Below are 17,123 nucleotides of genomic sequence, written 5' to 3'. Positions count from 1 at the left end.
GCGAGGAAATGAATTGAGCCGGAGACGAGACCGATTCAAAACTGGGGGCCGGGATGATGTACATAAACGCGGGGCGCCGTCTATCTTGGAGTTCGTCTTGTGATTGCATTACTTTGTGTTTCTGCAGAGATTCTCATCATGGCCCCGGAAACTTCTCAAGTTGATGTCCATGCCCTCTTGGCTAAGCTGACCAGGGAAGAGAAAGTGTCGCTTTTAGCTGCTGTTGACTGGTGGCGCACACTGACGATAGAGCGAGATGGTGTTTTCGTCCCGCACATCAAGGTTCGTTTCGCCTTTCTTTCACGTCGTCGCCATCATCAATAAATCAACGTCTAATCAGAGATCGCGATACTTCCCTTCCGACACCGTCGCTCAATTTACAGTAAATCATTTCGTCCTAGCGTTTGCTGACCAAATATTTCGGTAATCACAGGCGACAGATGGTCCCAACGGCGCACGCGGCGAGAGCTACGTCAGTGGTATCAAGGCGGCCTGTTTTCCATGCGGCACCAGCCTCGGGGCATCCTTCGATCGCGACCTGTTGTATCGCTGCGGCAAAGAGATCGCCATCGAAGCGAAGTCAAAATCAGCAAATCTTCTGCTTGCTCCCACTCTGAACGTCATAAGGTCCCCGCGAGGTGAGCACCGATACTTGGGCAAAACCAAGCCCAGCTTGACGCTGACTTTTGAACTCTTCAGGCGGCAGAAATTACGAGACGTATTCTGAAGATCCGTTTGTACTGGGCTCATTGGCTGCTGCTTTTGTCAACGGTACGACTGCATGATCAACTTCTCTCGAGAAGCTCAAGCTAACGTGTATCATCGTCTAGGTTGTCAGTCCGAAGGTGTTGCCGCTACACCGAAACACTTTGTGGCCAACGACACGGAAAACAACCGCAAGGTGCTTACTGCGGAGGTTGACGAGCAGACTCTCAGAGAGATATATATGCTGCCCTTCCAGCTGGTGATGAAATATTCGGATCCGTGGTGCTTCATGACGAGGTGGGTTTGTTTTCAAGTCTCGCTCCCAGTAGCTGCTGACAATAGACCGACCAGCTACAACAAGGTGAATGGGGCCTATGTTTCCGATTCTTCGAGGCTCGTCAACGATGTTTTGAGGGGAGAATGGGGCTTCAACGGGACCGTCGTTTCCGACTGGATGGGTGTCTATTCCACCGCGGACAGCATCAATGCGGGCGTTGACGTCGACCTGCCCGGACCCACGATTTATCGCGGCCCGAAACTTCTAAAGGCCATCGATGAAGGCCTCGTCAGTGACGATACCATCGACAAGTCTGCGTTGCGCGTTCTGGAATTGGCGAAACGACTGGGTCGCTTCGAGAATCCCGAAGAGCCGCCAGAGCAAGAGGCGAAGAATCCCCAAAGAGACGAGTCGATCCGGCAAGGAGGCGCGCAAGGCATGGTTCTCTTGAAGAATGACGGGGACCTGCTTCCCATCCCCAAAACGTCATCGGTGGCTATCATCGGCCATCACGCCCAGCATGCCAGTCTCGGCGGAGGCGGAAGCGCTCGTGTGGACTCGATTCGAGCTGTCAGCCCTGCCGCCGGACTGGAGGCTGCGGGTTTCAAGACGAAACTATCTAGCGGAGTTCCTGTCTTTGGTGCTCTGCCACACGCTGACCCATCGATCCTGTACGACTCGGAGACGAAGACGCAGATCCCGGATCCAGTTCAGATTGAGTGGTTCAACGGGAACATCATCGGCCAAAACCTCGCCTGGAAGGAACGCAAGGCGCTGCCTGAGTACATGATCAAGGAGAAGTGGCCCGAGTCCCTCTCGAAGGAGTACTGCACCCGCATCACATTCGACGTTTGTCCGAAGACAAGCGGCGACCATATCCTTTCCGTCATCTCCACTGGCCCTTCCATCTGCTACATCAACGGGGCGGAGGTCTACCAGCGGCCCCAAGAGACGGACCTCACCCAGGAGTCCTTCTACTTCTTTAAGTCCAAACTCGAGAGACGATTCACGCATCCGATGAAGGCTGGTGAGCACTATGAGCTGGTACTGGAGTCGTGGAACACCGATCCCGAGATCCTCAACGCGAAGCCCCTCTACGGCAAGATGTTCCAGGGATCCGCGCTCCGGTTCCACGAGCACATCGACACCCCCGGCCGCATCAACGACGCCGTCGCCGCAGCGAAGGAATCCGACTACGCCGTTGTTTGCGTCGGCACCACGAACGAGATCGAGTCGGAGGGATTCGACCGGGACACGATGAATCTCACGACGGCACAGTGCGAGCAGATTCTCGCCGTCGCGGCTGCCAACAGGCGCACCATTGTGGTCAACTTCAGCGGAGGCCCCGTGGATCTCACGCCGTTCGTCGATGCCGTGCCTGGCTTGATCCAAGCTTGGTTCCCGGGCCAAGAGTGCGGACATTCGCTTGCGCTGGTGCTCAGCGGCGATGTCAATCCCTCTGGTCGGCTTCCCTTCTCGTGGCCCGAGAAAGACGAGGACAATCCTGCGTGGGGAAACTTTCCGTGCGACGAGAACAACGTGGTTCGATATGAGGAGGGTCTCGACGTTGGCTACCGATTCTACGATCGCAAGTCGAGTCCGGATCCTCTCTTCCCGTTCGGGTACGGCCTCTCCTATACCACGTTTGACATCGGCGACCTTCATTCTCCCAAAAGCACTCTTCGTTGGGCGCATGATGCCGTGACAGTCTCTGCCAATGTGAAGAATACTGGCAATACAGCAGGTTCTGTTGTCCTTCAGTACTACGTCGCCATGCCTGCCGCCGGTAATGCGTACAAGGGCCGGCAAAGACCTGAGAAGGAGTTGAAGGAGTTTCGGAAGGTTTCCCTCGGCGCTGGTGAATCTCGGACAATGGAGATCAGCCTCGACAAATATGCCTTCAGCTTTTACGAGGCGGATGCGTCTTGCTGGCGGGTGGACGTCGGGAAGTATAAAATCCAAGTAGGCTTTTCTTCTGTGAACCTGAAGGCATCAGTCGACGTTGAGGTGACCACTGGGTTCACTTGGACTGGCATTTGAATTTAGGAGTCGCTGGATAGATAGTGATTTTATGAATTGCTCAAATGGAACTGTGCCTTTATTAATGTTTGGCAGTGAAGCCAACAGGATCATAAAAGCTTGACGCCCTTGGCGGAACTGCTGTACGTGAATCTTTCATGTCCGGTAACGTCAGAGCAATTGCGCCCCGCGAAAAGATGTCAAGGGTATTTGCTGTACATCTCCAGCGAGCCCCGCGTCTCCTTGATGCCGGCGCCGCGGCGATGTCTCACCGGGATTTAAAACCACGAGGGCACCAAACGGCTTGACCTAACAATTGAACGTGTTGACGTTCGTTGGGCTTACACACTCAGAGGTTAAGTTGACTCGGTTCAACCGAACTCGGAACAGCGATGAGTGGAGCCGTCTCGTCGAGTTTGGAAGCCTGGTAGCGCGAAGGACTCAAGCTTCGAGCTTCCATCGAGAAATCGAGACATCGCCGACGCTGACATTGCCCGTTGAATCTCAACGCTGGCAGTTCAAGTCGAGTTGAACGACGACGACATCGGGAACGGAAACCGGACGGCAGCGAGGCAATCATCCGTCTTCAAGCAGCACCAGCACGATCGCGCGTCCTCTTTCCCGTCCATGCTGACTTTCCGCCAACCGTCCGGGCACGCTTCGTCGCATTCGGGCCCCGGGGCTATTTTGCGGCATACTTGGACCTCTGCGATATCGCTGGCTGCGTCTCCAGATACTGCGGTCTCGTTAGGTTAGATTCTCATGTGGAGGGTCGACGAAGGTTTCGGAATAAGACTCACGTAACGGCGTAGCGTGGATGCCACTGATGAGGTATGCTACTAGAAACAGTATGAGGCGCATTTTGAAGAAGGCTCTCCGATCTTTTGAAAGAATGAGTTGGCATACGGATAAAGAAGGCGAAAAAGAAACGCAAGGCGAGGATGTCGTCAACGAAAGTCCTCTTACTCGCCATAGGCTTGGCTAGACTCTTTATGTGTTTTGCTGCTCTCCCGTTTCAGAATATCCAAAACGATTATCCGTACATGACTATTAGTAGGACTCGTCTGAACAATAGTCGCGATGCAGCCTAGCAACATCTCCCTGGTTTACCCCTGCTATGCAGAAGCTTGGTTCTTCACAGAGTTCGGTTTCTGGCTCCGATCACCATATAGCAAGTACTCATCCGGTCTATCGCACAACCTTCGAACGAGATAACGAATGGGCTTCATTCCATCCTGTGAACCGAGCATTGATTTCATGCCAACGGAACCATTGGGGCGGGATGATGTGTGGAGATCTGCAGACTTCCGACGACTGTTGGGTGCTTGAGACTCGGTTGATAGTACGGTGAACATGGGTAACTAGCGGTGGGATGCTTTCCGATTAAGATTTCGAGGGAAAGTTGATCAGTTCTCCGAGTAGTTTCTCCATTTGCCGACCTCATCTCCCCCGCTTCACAGGTTGCCATCTCACATGCGAATATAGACATCTTTCACAGCAACCATCAAATGACCAGACCCAATCCACCACGATGCTCCTCCTGATATCTCCCCTCACAGCACTCACATACCTCTCCATTTCCCTAGCAATCTACCTCACCCTCTCCTCCATCCGCCGCTCCCGCCGCCTCGCCCGCGCCGGCTGCCTCCCCATCCCCACCTTCAGAAGCAAATACCCCCTCGGCATCGACACCATCATCGACTCCACGTCCGCCATCCGCGAGGGGCGAGCGCCGGAGTACCTCCGCAGCCTCCTCCTCTCCAACGGCTCCCTCACCTGCACCTACCGCATCGGACTCAACACGGGCGTCTTCACCGCCGACGAGGCCGTCGTGCAGGCCGTCCTCACGCGGCAGTTCGCCGACTTCGAGGTCGGCGACGAGCGGACCGTCGCGCTGGGCCCGCTGCTCGGGTCGGGCATCTTCATCCAGGACGGCGAGCCGTGGAGGCGGTCGCGGGGGATGTTGAGGCCCGCGTTTACGAGGGCGCAGATCAGCAGGTTGGACGTGGACGAGAGGCACGTGCGGAGGATGATGGAGGAGGTTTGCGAGGGCGGGGATGGGAGCGGCTGGACTGGGAGGGTTGATCTGTTGCCCATGTTTTACCGGATGACGATGGATTTTTCTGTGGAGTTTCTTTTTGGGTTGGGGGATGCGCGGTCGAGGAAGTTGGGGGGCCCGGCGAGGCCGACGGACGCGGAGTTTGCGGAGGCGTTTGATAGGGCGATGGAGGGCGCCGAGATGCGGTATGAGTTTCTCGATCTGGGGAAGTACGTGTGGCCGAGGGGATTCGCGAAGGCTTGCGAGCTGTGCCATCTGTTCGTGGATAACTGCATCGCCGACGCTTTTGAGAGGCTCAGGAGCGAGAAGGCGTCGTCGGACTCTGGGGATGCCGAGTACGACTTCTTCAGGGACCTCGCGGCCGAGTGTTCGGATCCGCTGGATCTTCGGTTCCAACTGCTTTCTATCCTGTTTGCCGGGCGAGACACGACGGCGGCTTTATTGGGGTGGATCTTCTTTGCACTTGCGCGGGATCCCGATTGTTACCGGAAGCTTCGGGGGATTGTGATTGATCAGTTCGGATCTTATGAGACGCCGGCGAACATCAGTTTTGAGACGCTCAAGTCTTGCAAGTATCTTCAGTATGTCGTCAACGAGACGCTGCGGCTCTACCCCGTGGTGCCGTTCAATGCCAAGAGGGCAGTGAGGGACACGACTCTGCCTCGTGGAGGCGGACCGGATGGGAAGGCCAAGGCTTTCGTGCCGAAGGGGACGACTATCAACTTTTCTGTTTACATCATGCATCGGAGGAAGGATATCTGGGGCCAAGACGCTGAAGAGTTTAAGCCTGAACGATGGGAAGGAAAGTTGACAGGCTGGGAATATCTGCCGGTATGTATGTTGAGTTGAGCCACGATCGAGACATGCTGATGTGACGCAGTTCAATGGAGGGCCCCGTATCTGTATCGGGCAGCAACTTGCCTTGACTAGGGCCGGGTATGTAGTGGTCAGAATGCTGCAGCGGTTTGATAGTCTTGAGAATCTGGATCTGGGACCGGAGAGACATCGAATGACTGCAACTTTGGCACCGGGCAACGGAGTCATTGTCCGACTTCATGATTCTCTGATGAGGAGCAACCCACGCAAGGAGTAAAACGTTTAGAGTGAGACTGCGGCGAGTTGACCGGTGCTCAAAAGCGAATCGATATTTCACATGCGATACTGAAGGCCGAGATCGTAGTTTGAGAATATCTCCGGCCAGCGTAAAGTGTGGCGGCGGTTCTTGGCCACAGCGATGGTGGCTGGAGGCTCACCGTTGATGGCGAAGGGATCAGAGGAAGCCGGCGGCTTGGCAAAACGGCCACCACAACGGATTGAAATAGATTGAGCTGAATCGGAGCTAGAAATTGAAGCTGAATGAGTCCTGAGTATGAAACACTCCGTACTAGAAAGCCCATGATGACAAAAATGAGAAAAGGTGACTGAGTTGGATTGTGAGATTCGCTCAACTTGTTTTCATCGCCAGAAACCCGTGAGATGAGCAGTTGCCTCGAGAATTGTGTCGCGTCACTGGTGATCGCCTGATGACTGACAGAAAAGTGAAATGTTTGGAATCTGAACGCTCGCAAGTGAGCTGGAGCTGACCTGCTCCCTGAGTCCTGCAATTGCCGTGAGGCTCACGAATCGTAAGTGGCGACGGCAGGCTTGCGGCCAGTCAGGCCTACCGTTCTAGCTAGTCGAACCACCGGTCCGTGTCCGCCACTTGGCTTGCCGGGCCATCGGGAAGCGGCGTCCGCGGAGGCTGAAGCGAAGTGAACTCAAACGGGCGAGTCGTGCTAGGAGGTATTCAGCAACAGGCGTCGGCGTCGGCGCGTCTTACGAGGACCAGAGCCGGCGACAAGGTCAGAGAAGCTGCTATGCGAGGGCGACAGACGACACGAGACCTAGCGGAGGAAAGTGGATGAAGAGATGGGATGAAGGCCATCACACTCGTGGATAAGACCTGCGTCTGTGAACTGTTTGTCCCTGCGCCATTAGCCTCAGCGCAGGGAGGGAATGGGCTGTGCTGAGGATGAGATGAGGACAGGGCGGTGATGAGGCGAATATCCAGTCGCAGTCGTACGGGAAGAGGAGGTCATCAATTTCTCCATGTGCCGTGGTGAGTCCAATGTTTGAGATTTATCGTGAGCCCATGTGTTGTTGAAGTGGAACACATTAAAAGAAAGTGTTCAGCTGGGCGCCCAGGGAAGGGAGCCTCGGCAACATCGGCATCAGCATATAAATTAGGTAGGGCGGCGATGAGAAATGATGATGTGCAGATATTGAAAAATCAGAGCATTTCGAGAGCGGAAAGGAAGCCGACGGAAAGAGGTCGTTATTGCAATTTGGGTCGGTTTTCGTGAGGAAGGGGCGAATATCGGCAGACACCCGCTCCTTCCAAACGGAAAAATGAGAAGCCACCTCACGGAAGGCGCGTCCCAAACTCCAGACTCGATGCTCTCTTTCCCGTCCGCAATTGATTTTGTTAGATGGCCCTTCCTTTCTCGTCCTGCAGCATACAGCAAATTGCAATTGACGTCATTACTTTGTTTGGTTTGGCCCAAATTGAGATGCTGCCATGCCACCTGAACAGCTGTCGAGGGCGGATAACAGCTGAGAGACCGTGTTTTCCATGTGTTTTTAGCGGCCACTTCCCTCCAGTCGAGCTTCGACCGTGTGCTGTCCCCCTTGCATCGTGCATAGTGCAGGCCGAGGGTGCATGCAGCTGCATCATTAGCGCCGTCGCCTTTCCCATTTTCTGCAATTTTGCCATTTTGCCAGTTGAGGCCGTCAAGCCTTCAGCAAGTGAAAGTGCAGGTGCAATCGTCGAGGTGAACCTGGATCGCACCTTCTGTGTAGACTCGGGAGCTAGGCGTCCTCGCTTAAGTAAACACTTGTCCTAATCGGCTTAGCTCATCCAAGCCATCCAATCTCTTCTCCAAGCAGCATTCTCGGTGGAGGCCATTCTCGACCCCAGCTTCCCGTCCATTCCACGCTCCCCGAGTCGAATATCGACTTCATCGGAGCTTGTTCCATCCTCCCGGCCGTTTGGCTGCTTTTTTTAGCCCCTTCAATCGACTTTTGTTTCTTCTCCACGTCTTCCACTTCCTCCTGCCGAGATCCAACATGCCTCGCAAACAATGTCCTGCCAATTTACCCGTGGCCACTAGCTTCCGCGCGTCACACTTGGCTACATAGCCAAGACATGGAAGCAATTGAATCACCTCCATCGTCAGCTCCGGCTCCAGCTCCGAAAGCCATGGGCTTTAGTCATTCGACGAAGCGTCGCCGTCGCCTCTCACCATCTCGTCAACCTCACCTTGCTTCTTGCAGCTCTTCCGTCCGAACATCCCTGGCTCACGGCCTGGCCTCTATCCGCCAGTCTGGATGCAACATGTCTTGGCGAGCACAGTCGCCGCCCTAGTCCGTTCCCCTCCCTTGGTACGGGTGCACGACTTGGCTCCCGGTCTCTGTCGCCGCTGCGCTCTGAGCTTTCCAGCCCTCTTTCGCGTTGGCTGCTGTTGTTTTTGGACGCACGCTTTCTCACCGACCTAACGGATTCGGACTTGCCCGCCAGAGAAGATGCTTCCCTGGCATCCTGCCTCCAGTCCAGTCTCGGCATCCTTCTCCCGCTTGCCCTGAATTGTCTCTGGCGCCTCCAATATCTCGCCCTAGCTGATCAAATTCACCAAGGCACGCGCGCCATCCCTGGGTACGGAACCTTCTTTCGAATCCTGGCTTACACGCCGCTCGCCGTCCAGCCAGCTCCAGGCACGGGAGCAAGCACTTGGCTTCTGCACCAAGCCGATCTTCTGCGTCCCTGCCTAGCTACCTAGCTACCTTGGACCTGCCTTAGCTCGGGCTATGGGTCCTGTCGACTTCCATCTCGACGAGAGCGCCGCGTCGGTGCCCGGTCTGGCGTATTGTTGTCGAGGGATACCATGCTCTTGGCTCGTCATCTTGGCCATCCTGGGTTGTTTATTATCTGTCCTGTCCCCGGATACTCATCATGCACTCCTCAAGTGCTACACTCTTTTGAATTCCCAAGGCACTCGTGGGCTTCCTGTGTCGAAACAGGCACTCGGTCGTTCTCTTCGCTCGTTCCCTAGCCTCCACCGCTCACTATGAGGCTGTCACTCGGCGTGCTGGCCTCGTTGCCGGCGCTCGTCGCCTCACTCGCTTCAACCGATTCGTACCGTGATGTCGTGAGTATCCCTTGACCGCTGGTTCTTTCCGTCGGCGCCAGTATGCGCATATGCCAAGGTACCCATGCTGATATGGTGTTATTCAGGATCTCCCGCAATCTGGGTACCTGCCTAATCACAATATCGACCCCAACATTGCTGGATCGTCAAGCTTCAGGAACCTATGGACTTTCACTTCTCCCAACAGCCAGGAATTCTGGTTGGCCAAGCCTCTGGTCTACACTCCGGAGGGCAGCCCCGAACTCGTCATCACGGCATCTGAGATGAACATTATCCGTATCTTCGACAGCAAGACGGGCAACATCTTGAAGCAGAGGACCCTCCAGGCGCCCTTTTCCGCTGCCGACAGCAACTGTGGAGATATCCCCAACTGGATCGGCGTCACGGGCACACCCATCATCGACCCGGCCACGGACATCATGTACGTCTTCTCCAAGGGCTACCGAGACGGAACCACTTCAGGCACCGCCAACGGCGTCTACAAGATGTACGCGATCCGCATTCCCACCCTCGAAGACGTCGACAAGTTCCCCGTTTTGATCGACGGCATCAACGCCGACAATGACCCCGCCAAGTACTTCGTCGGAGGTGTGGCCCTGCAACGGCCATCTCTGGCCGAACTCAATGGCCACATCGTCGCCGCCTTTGGCTCTCACTGTGGTCGCTGGAACTACACGGGTTACCTCGTCTCAGTCAGCAAGACTCCTGGTGTCGGCCCCGTCAGCATGTGGGCCACGGAAGCCGCTCCCGGCGCCCCCAAGCCGCAACCTCTCGCTCTCGATGATGAGACTGGCGGCAAAGCCGGTATCTGGCAGAGTGGTATGGGACTTCCCGTTATTGGCAACAACATCTACTTCGTCTCCGGCAACGGCCAGGGCCACGCCAACGGCAACGTTCCCGCCAGCGGCAGAGTTCCAATGTCAACTCTCGACGAGTGCACCGTCAGGATGGAGCTGTCACCAGCTGGAAAGCTCAGCCTGATCGATTACTTCCAGCCGTACGACTATGTTGGCTTGGATGCCGGTGACCGCGACGTTGGATCTTCGGGTCTCTGCGTCCTGGATCCCGCCATTTTCAAAGGCACGGGAGTCAACCGGATGTGCGTCACTGCGGGCAAGAAGGGTCGAGTCTACGTCATGAATGCTGACAACCTGGGCGGATTTCGCCAGGCGGCCGATGGCGGCGACGGTATTCTTCAGACCATCGAACTTGGCTTCTCGCTCTACGGTGGATTCGGCAGCTACCCTGGCGAAGGTGGCTACATCTACGCTACCACCGTCGGCGGTCCCTTGGTCGCTTACAAGCTCGGCTTCGACGCGAAGGGTGCGCCTCAGTTTACCCTCGCTGGCAAGTCGACCTTTGTCGGTGCTGGTCGAGTTGGCGTCGGACAGATGACCATTACTTCGGATAACGGGGAGCCTGGTACCGGCATCGTGAGTCTTTCTCTACGTCTCTGGAGTTACCCAATGCTAACAAGTCACAGGTCTGGGTCGCCGATGTCAACGCTGGCCTGCAAGCTTTCCGCGCCGTTCCTCAAGACGGTGTCATGGTTCCCATCCCGCTTCCGTCCACACAGGGTAGCAACAAGTTCCAGCGCCCTGTTTTCGGCAACGGCCGCGTATTCATGAACGTCAACAACAACAAGCTTGTGGCCCTGGGCTCTCCGGTCAACCAGGCTGTCAACTGCACCGGGCCGGTGGACTTCGGCTCCGTTGAAGCTGGCACGACGGCAAGCGTCATCGTCAACTGCAAGGCGAACGTCGCTCTCGCCCAAGTCAATGGCTGCACGACGGCGGACCCATCCTTCAAGTGCTTCAACTCCACTCTTCCTCAGGGCGCTGTTGCTGCAGGCACCTCATTCCCCGTCAACGTTACCTGGGATCTCTCAGACCCCTCTCTCCGGATCGTTCCCGGACTGCTCTCCAGTGCGTTGACGATCTCAGTCAGCCCCCCCGCCGAATACGCCCCGAGTGTCCTGGTGTCGCTGCAGGGAACTGTCGTCAAACAAGGCGCCTTCTTGACGGCCACCCCTTCCGATGTTGCTTTCGGAAGATTGGTTCTCCGGGATACTCCCGACGGTTTGACTGGCTCCGCCCTGATCCAGAATGTGGGCAACGGCACTTTGACCTTCACGGGCTTCGCATGGCAAACAAACAGTAGCGATTACGCCAACTTCACCAGTGACGGCAGCCTTGGTTCTGGCTTTTCTTCCTCGAACTTCCCAACCGTTGGCTCCACTCTCGGGGCCGGCAAGAGTTTGACCGTTGCGTTGCGCTTCTTGAGGCAAACTCCAGGCTCCTACATCTCGAAGATCACCATTTGGTCCAATGGCGGGACGGCAGTCCTCACTCTGAGCGCTTCCGTCAACGAGGCTCCCGTGGTCAGTTTCGAGCTGGCCAATGGGGCAGGCGGCTGGGACGTATTGTCGAACTATTCGGTCGCCTTTGGCAATGTTCTTGCTGGCGCCTTGGTCGACAAGCAAATCCGAGTCTGCAACAAGGGCGGCGGTCCTTTGACGATCACCATTTCCAAGCCTCCTTCCGGTTCTCAGCTCTTTGCGTTGAACCCCAACAGCGAGCTCACTGAAGGTACACAGGTCGTCGGTGGTAGCTGCGCTATTGGAAGCGTCGGCATCCACGCAGCACCCGTTCAACCGAATCATCCGGCACAGGCCCTGCGGGCTTCGTGGACCCTCAGTACCGATGGTCTCAACTCCACAACCGGCCAAAACTCAGGCCGTCACGACATCTTCTTCGAGGGAACGGTTGTGAGCAAACAGGTCGGACCTCTCCTGACCAACGGAACCGCGCGTTACCAGTGGGTGGGATGCTTCAGGGACACCACCAACTTGGGCCGCAACTTGCAGGTATCAGTCAACACAGCTGCGCAACAGAAGACGAACACCCTGCAGCAGTGCCAGGGCATTTGCAACGACAGAGGCTACATCCTATCCGGTGTGCAGTATCACCAGGAGTGTTGGTGCGGTGGAAGCATCAAGAACCCTTCCACATACGAGGACGAATCTCTCAACCTTTGCACTTTCGACTGCACAGGTGACGACACTCAGGCTTGCGGTGGCGACAATGGACACATGAGTCTGTACGCCGACATCAGTGCCTTCGACATTGCTGGATTCTATCAATCACTCAAGAACCCCAGCTCCAGCTCGGCTCTGCCATCATCGACAAGAGCCCCCAGTGGGGTTTCGTCTTCAAGCAGTATCCCTCCGGTATCCTCCGCCGCATCATCTTCATCCGCCGTCAGCTCCGCGGTATCTTCGAGCAACACCATCGGCAGCTCAGTATCGCCCTCCTCTACTGCTCAGTCTAGTGTGCTCTCTTCGAGCTCGTCACGCGCATCGGGTGTATCCAGCAGTGTTGCATCAAGTTCAAGCATCATCTCCACGACCACCACCTCGTCCACCGTCGTCAAGTCTTCTACATCAAGCAGTGCTTCGCCGACGGCAACTTTTGTCACATCCCCACTCAACCCTCTCATGCCTGCAATCGTCGGCGGCCAGTGGCAGTATGCTGGATGTTTCAAGGATCTCGTCGACAACCAGAGATTGTTCACCGGAGCCTCCTCTGCCTCAGATGACATGAGCCTGGACAAGTGTGCCGCGTTCTGTAGCACAGGTGCCCCAGGAGGTGGAGCTTTCAACTACTTTGGTGTCGAGTATGGTCGCGAATGCTACTGTGGTTGGGACGTGCAGGCGTCCAAGATGTCAACACCTGAGGCAGAGTGCTCTTCGCCTTGTGCTGGTTCCTCAGTCGGGCGCTGCGGAGCTGGTTTCCGTCTCTCGGTATACAACAACACCATCCCTAACCAAGCACCCCAAGCACCGCAGCACGTTGACAGAGCTGGCGACTACCAATTCCTCGGTTGCCAGACAGAGGGCGTCAATGGCCGTGCCTTGACTGGCGCCTTCTTTGGTTCAGAGGATATGACCACCAAAGCGTGTGCGGCCTTCTGTGTCAAGGGCAAGTGGCAGTACATGGGAATCGAATATGCCCGTGAATGTGAGTCTGACAGATTTTGGTCGCCAAAACATTTTCTGATATCATCTAGGCTACTGCGGCAGTGTTAACAACGCCGGATCGGTGCCAGCTCCTCTCAAAGAGTGCGACATGCAGTGCAGGGGCAACCAGGTATGTGTATTCTACCGCCAGTGTGCGTCTTGATCTAACTCTTCATAGTCTGAGTTCTGCGGTGGAGGCAACCGACTCGACTTCTTCAAGTTTTCCCCTCTCGGTGGAGTCTCCTCGTCTGCTAGCTTGTCTGGCACAGGTGCAAGTTCGACCGCGGCCTCCTCTGCCACATCATCGACTGCCAACGCAGCTTCTTCGCGTCCATCTGTCGCCAGCTCTAGCTCTTCAAGCTCATCTGCCGTCGTCACAAGTTCGTCTCGCTCGTCTATCGCCATTGCCAGCTCTTCAAACTCACCTGTGGTCACTTCCAGCTCGTCCCTGAGCAGCTCGAAGCCATCATCAACAGCGCCCTCTAGCAGTATTGTGCCATCTGTTCCGGCCTCCACGACCGGGAGCGCCTCCCTTTCGACGAAACTGAGCACATCCTCAGCTGCCTCGGCCACCCCCACGAACGGTTACTACTATGTCGGCTGCTACCGAGACAGACCGAACGGCCATGCTCTTCCACTTTTGTTCGCCAACCAGAGTGTCACGCCTGAGCTCTGTATCGACTACGCCAACTCTATGTACAGCAAAGCCCCTACACCGACGACTAAGCTGCCGTATCTCTTCTTGGAGTATCACCACGAGTGCTACGGTGGCTCAACCCTCGACTTCCAAGGGGCCGCCGTCACAGCTCTTGTCGGGACTAAGGCCTGCAAGAACTACTGTTACGGCAGTGTCAGCACGTTCACGACTGATGGAACCGTCACAACCACCACCAACACGGCCAATTACTGTGGGGGCGCGAAGATGTTCGACTTGTATGCTCTCTCGACCCCGGTCGCATTCCCGACGACCGGCGGACCCGTGGTCACTGAGACTGCGTGATCCCATAATACTTCACAGGGTCTTAATTGGAGTAATGATGGCCTCTACTGGCCTTGGATAATCAACGAAAATCTGATTTAGTACATACCCAGAGCATACCTACAAACGGATGCCATGTAGTCACTGCATATTTACAACTTCATTTCTTACTCATCTGGTCGCTTTGATGTGTGTTACAAACTGCTGCCGCCTGCGTTCGTTTGGCTCGATTTCAAAGCAGTAAAACCTTTCGACTTGTGTTTCTTCTTTGACGCGCTGAAGTTCTGCTGATCTCAAGTCAGCAAACAATTATCGGCGTGCATCCAATCCCTGGGGCAATAGCTTTGTATGCTCATCGGCACCGATGCCAAGTACCCCAGTTGGGCTACGGGACCGGCGGCCGGCTCCGATCACCATTTGAATCAACATGGCTGTTCTGGCACAACACGAACAACTAAAATACCACAAGGCCGCACATACTAGAAGAACTCGTCTATGTTTCGACGCTTTTCTGGCAATCACGGATCAGAAAAGCCACTGCGGGTTTCGGATGCTTGACTCGTGTCCCACAAGCAAGTTTTCACAGTTGTCGATGTGCCGGACTGCACACCGGGTAGATATTCCCGGCGCCCAATCAAACATCTCACTATCATATTAGGAAGGTCGCAAGTTGCCCGCGGGGTTGAATCGCCCACATCCCCGTATCGGCACCGGTCGGGCTGGGTCCGACTCGGAAACATATCAATCGGCAAAGACTGGGGTTCGATGCCGTTATCAGCTTGGGTCCCGCTCCTATCTCGGCGGGTAGGAGAGCTCCCGCGACACAGATGGATGGTCGGGAGGACGAATGGAGGAGATAGCTATCACGCAATGCAGCACAGGGATTTGTGCGTGTCGCAGCATACAAAATGACGTTTCCGAAGATGTCTCCTCATTCTTTGGTCTCTTCTTCTTGGAATCTTCGACTGTCGAGACAGAGTGGATGAAACAAGTGAGTAAAGAGAGCAAATCTGGACGATTGAGTCAGCCAACACCATCAATTGAGCTCAACTCTCAGTTTCTGCAACTTTCACGCAGGCTGTAACCTGGACCGCCGTCATAATGCGTTCTACGGCAATTTTGAGCTTCTTCACTACGGCGGCGGTCGCAACCGCCTTCGCTGATCAACGTCCCCTCCAATCCTCCTCGTCTTCGTCTTTCAACTGCGATCTGCCACCCGCCATCTCGCCGTCCGACGGCCTCCCCTCCGCCAAAGAACTCTTCTCCTCTGAGGCCGCCATCCTTAAACAAGTGTCCCGGCACGCGGCCCTCGTCCGTGTCCCGTCAATTTGCTACGACGATCTTGGCGACTTTGACACGGATCCCCGCTGGAAGGTCTTCTACGAGCTTCACGATGTTATGCGCAAGACATACCCAGCCGTCCACGCCCGGTCCAACCTCGTCAAGGTGAACACCTTCGGCCTGGTCTACACCATCCCCGGGTCCTCCCCGGAACTGAAGCCCTTGCTTCTGGCCGCCCATCAGGACGTCGTCCCCGTCGCGGACGCTTCTACATGGACTTACCCGCCCTTCTCGGCTCACTTTGATGGCGAATGGATGTGGGGACGCGGTGTGTCGGACGACAAGAACTCCTTCACGGCGCTGCTCTCCGCTCTGGAGACGCTCCTCTCGGACTCTTCTTGGTCGCCTAAGCGAACCATCATCCTCGCCTCAGGCTTCGATGAGGAGTGCTCCGGCCAGCGCGGCGCGGGACATATCGCGAAGTACTTAGAGAAGGAATGGGGTAACAACAGCATGGCGCTGATTCTCGACGAGGGCGGCATGGGCCTGCAACAGCTCGACGACAAGACCCTCTACGCCCTCCCCGCCGTGATGGAGAAGGGACATGTCGACATCTGGCTCGAACTTCACGTCACGGGAGGCCACTCCTCTGTCCCCTTCCCGCACACCGGCATCGGAATCGTGTCCGAGATGGTGGTGGCGTTGGAATCCCACCCGTACAGCCCCAAGCTCACGACCTCGTCGCCGCTGTACGAGCACATGGTCTGCCAGGCCCGCTACTCCCCCGACGCGCAGCCCAAGATCACGAAGCTTTTGGAACAGGGCGATCTGGATTCTCTCGCCGCGGAGCTGATCTCCATCGACCGGCCCACGCACTACCGCCTCCAGACCTCGCAGAGCGTGGACTACTTCCAGGCCGGACAGAAGATCAACGCCATGCCGGAGGTGATCAAGGTCGGCGTCAACTACCGCGTCGCGCCGCAGAACTCGATCCCCGAGATCCAGCACAACATCGTCTCGTACATCAGCGACATTGTCGAGAAGTACGGCATCAAGGTCGAGGCGTTCAAGGGCGACGAGGAGTACGAGGACTATGCCGCGAAGCAGAAGCGGGACTTCGCCGGCGTCAAGCTGGAGGACGATGTGAAGCCCTTGTACGAGGTTAATTACAACGGCACTCTGGTGCTGAGTTCCAGCCAGAAGACGCTTGTCGCGCCTATCTCGCCTACGAAGGGACCCGTTTGGGATTTGTTCTCGGGCACGCTGCAAAGCAGTTTTGCGTTTGAGGGCGGGAAGGTCGTTCCTGTTGGGGAGTTGATGACGGGAAACACTGATACTAGACACTACTTGAGTGAGTTTTCCGATCCATGGTTCTATGTTCATGATTAACTGGCTGACATATCTGCAGACCTCACGCCCAATGTATACCGATTTGTGCCTATTCGCAACGGATACACGATTAACGCCCACACCATTGACGAGAGAATTAAGATTGATGCCCACATGGAGATTCTGAGGTTTTACTACGACTTGATCCGTAACTTCGACGCGGCGGGTGTCTAAAGCTTGTTATCGTATCTAGTTGAGTAGATATCACGAAT

At 55.8% G+C, this 17,123-nt stretch overlaps 3 protein-coding genes across 3 annotated transcripts; all 3 read left to right on the top strand.

Moving 5' to 3' along the window:
• Nucleotides 1-138: 138 nt before the first annotated feature.
• On the top strand, nucleotides 139-3,022 carry CkaCkLH20_08607 (uncharacterized protein; the record flags this gene model as incomplete). Its single annotated transcript, XM_038891322.1, has 5 exons — nucleotides 139-282; nucleotides 434-638; nucleotides 700-771; nucleotides 831-1,002; nucleotides 1,057-3,022. 5 exons carry the CDS (start codon nucleotides 139-141, stop codon nucleotides 3,020-3,022), a joined length of 2,559 nt encoding a protein of 852 aa, XP_038743334.1.
• A 1,510-nt stretch (nucleotides 3,023-4,532) lies between these two features.
• On the top strand, nucleotides 4,533-14,262 carry CkaCkLH20_08606 (uncharacterized protein; the record flags this gene model as incomplete). Its single annotated transcript, XM_038891321.1, has 6 exons — nucleotides 4,533-5,891; nucleotides 5,941-5,996; nucleotides 9,432-10,677; nucleotides 10,728-13,263; nucleotides 13,313-13,392; nucleotides 13,441-14,262. 6 exons carry the CDS (start codon nucleotides 4,533-4,535, stop codon nucleotides 14,260-14,262), a joined length of 6,099 nt encoding a protein of 2,032 aa, XP_038743333.1.
• Nucleotides 14,263-15,342: 1,080 nt separating this feature from the next.
• On the top strand, nucleotides 15,343-17,085 carry CkaCkLH20_08605 (peptidase family M20/M25/M40; the record flags this gene model as incomplete). The annotated part of the gene is made up of 2 exons (XM_038891320.1): nucleotides 15,343-16,873; nucleotides 16,931-17,085. The coding sequence occupies 2 exons, from the start codon at nucleotides 15,343-15,345 to the stop codon at nucleotides 17,083-17,085; spliced, it is 1,686 nt and encodes a 561-aa protein (XP_038743332.1).
• Nucleotides 17,086-17,123: the final 38 nt, after the last annotated feature.

The sequence above is a fragment of the Colletotrichum karsti genome (assembly GCF_011947395.1).
Source record: "Colletotrichum karsti strain CkLH20 chromosome Unknown Scaffold29, whole genome shotgun sequence".
Lineage (NCBI taxonomy): Eukaryota > Fungi > Ascomycota > Sordariomycetes > Glomerellales > Glomerellaceae > Colletotrichum > Colletotrichum karsti.
The sequence above is the reverse complement of the archived record's forward strand: the minus strand, read 5'-3'. Positions and strand labels throughout refer to the sequence as shown.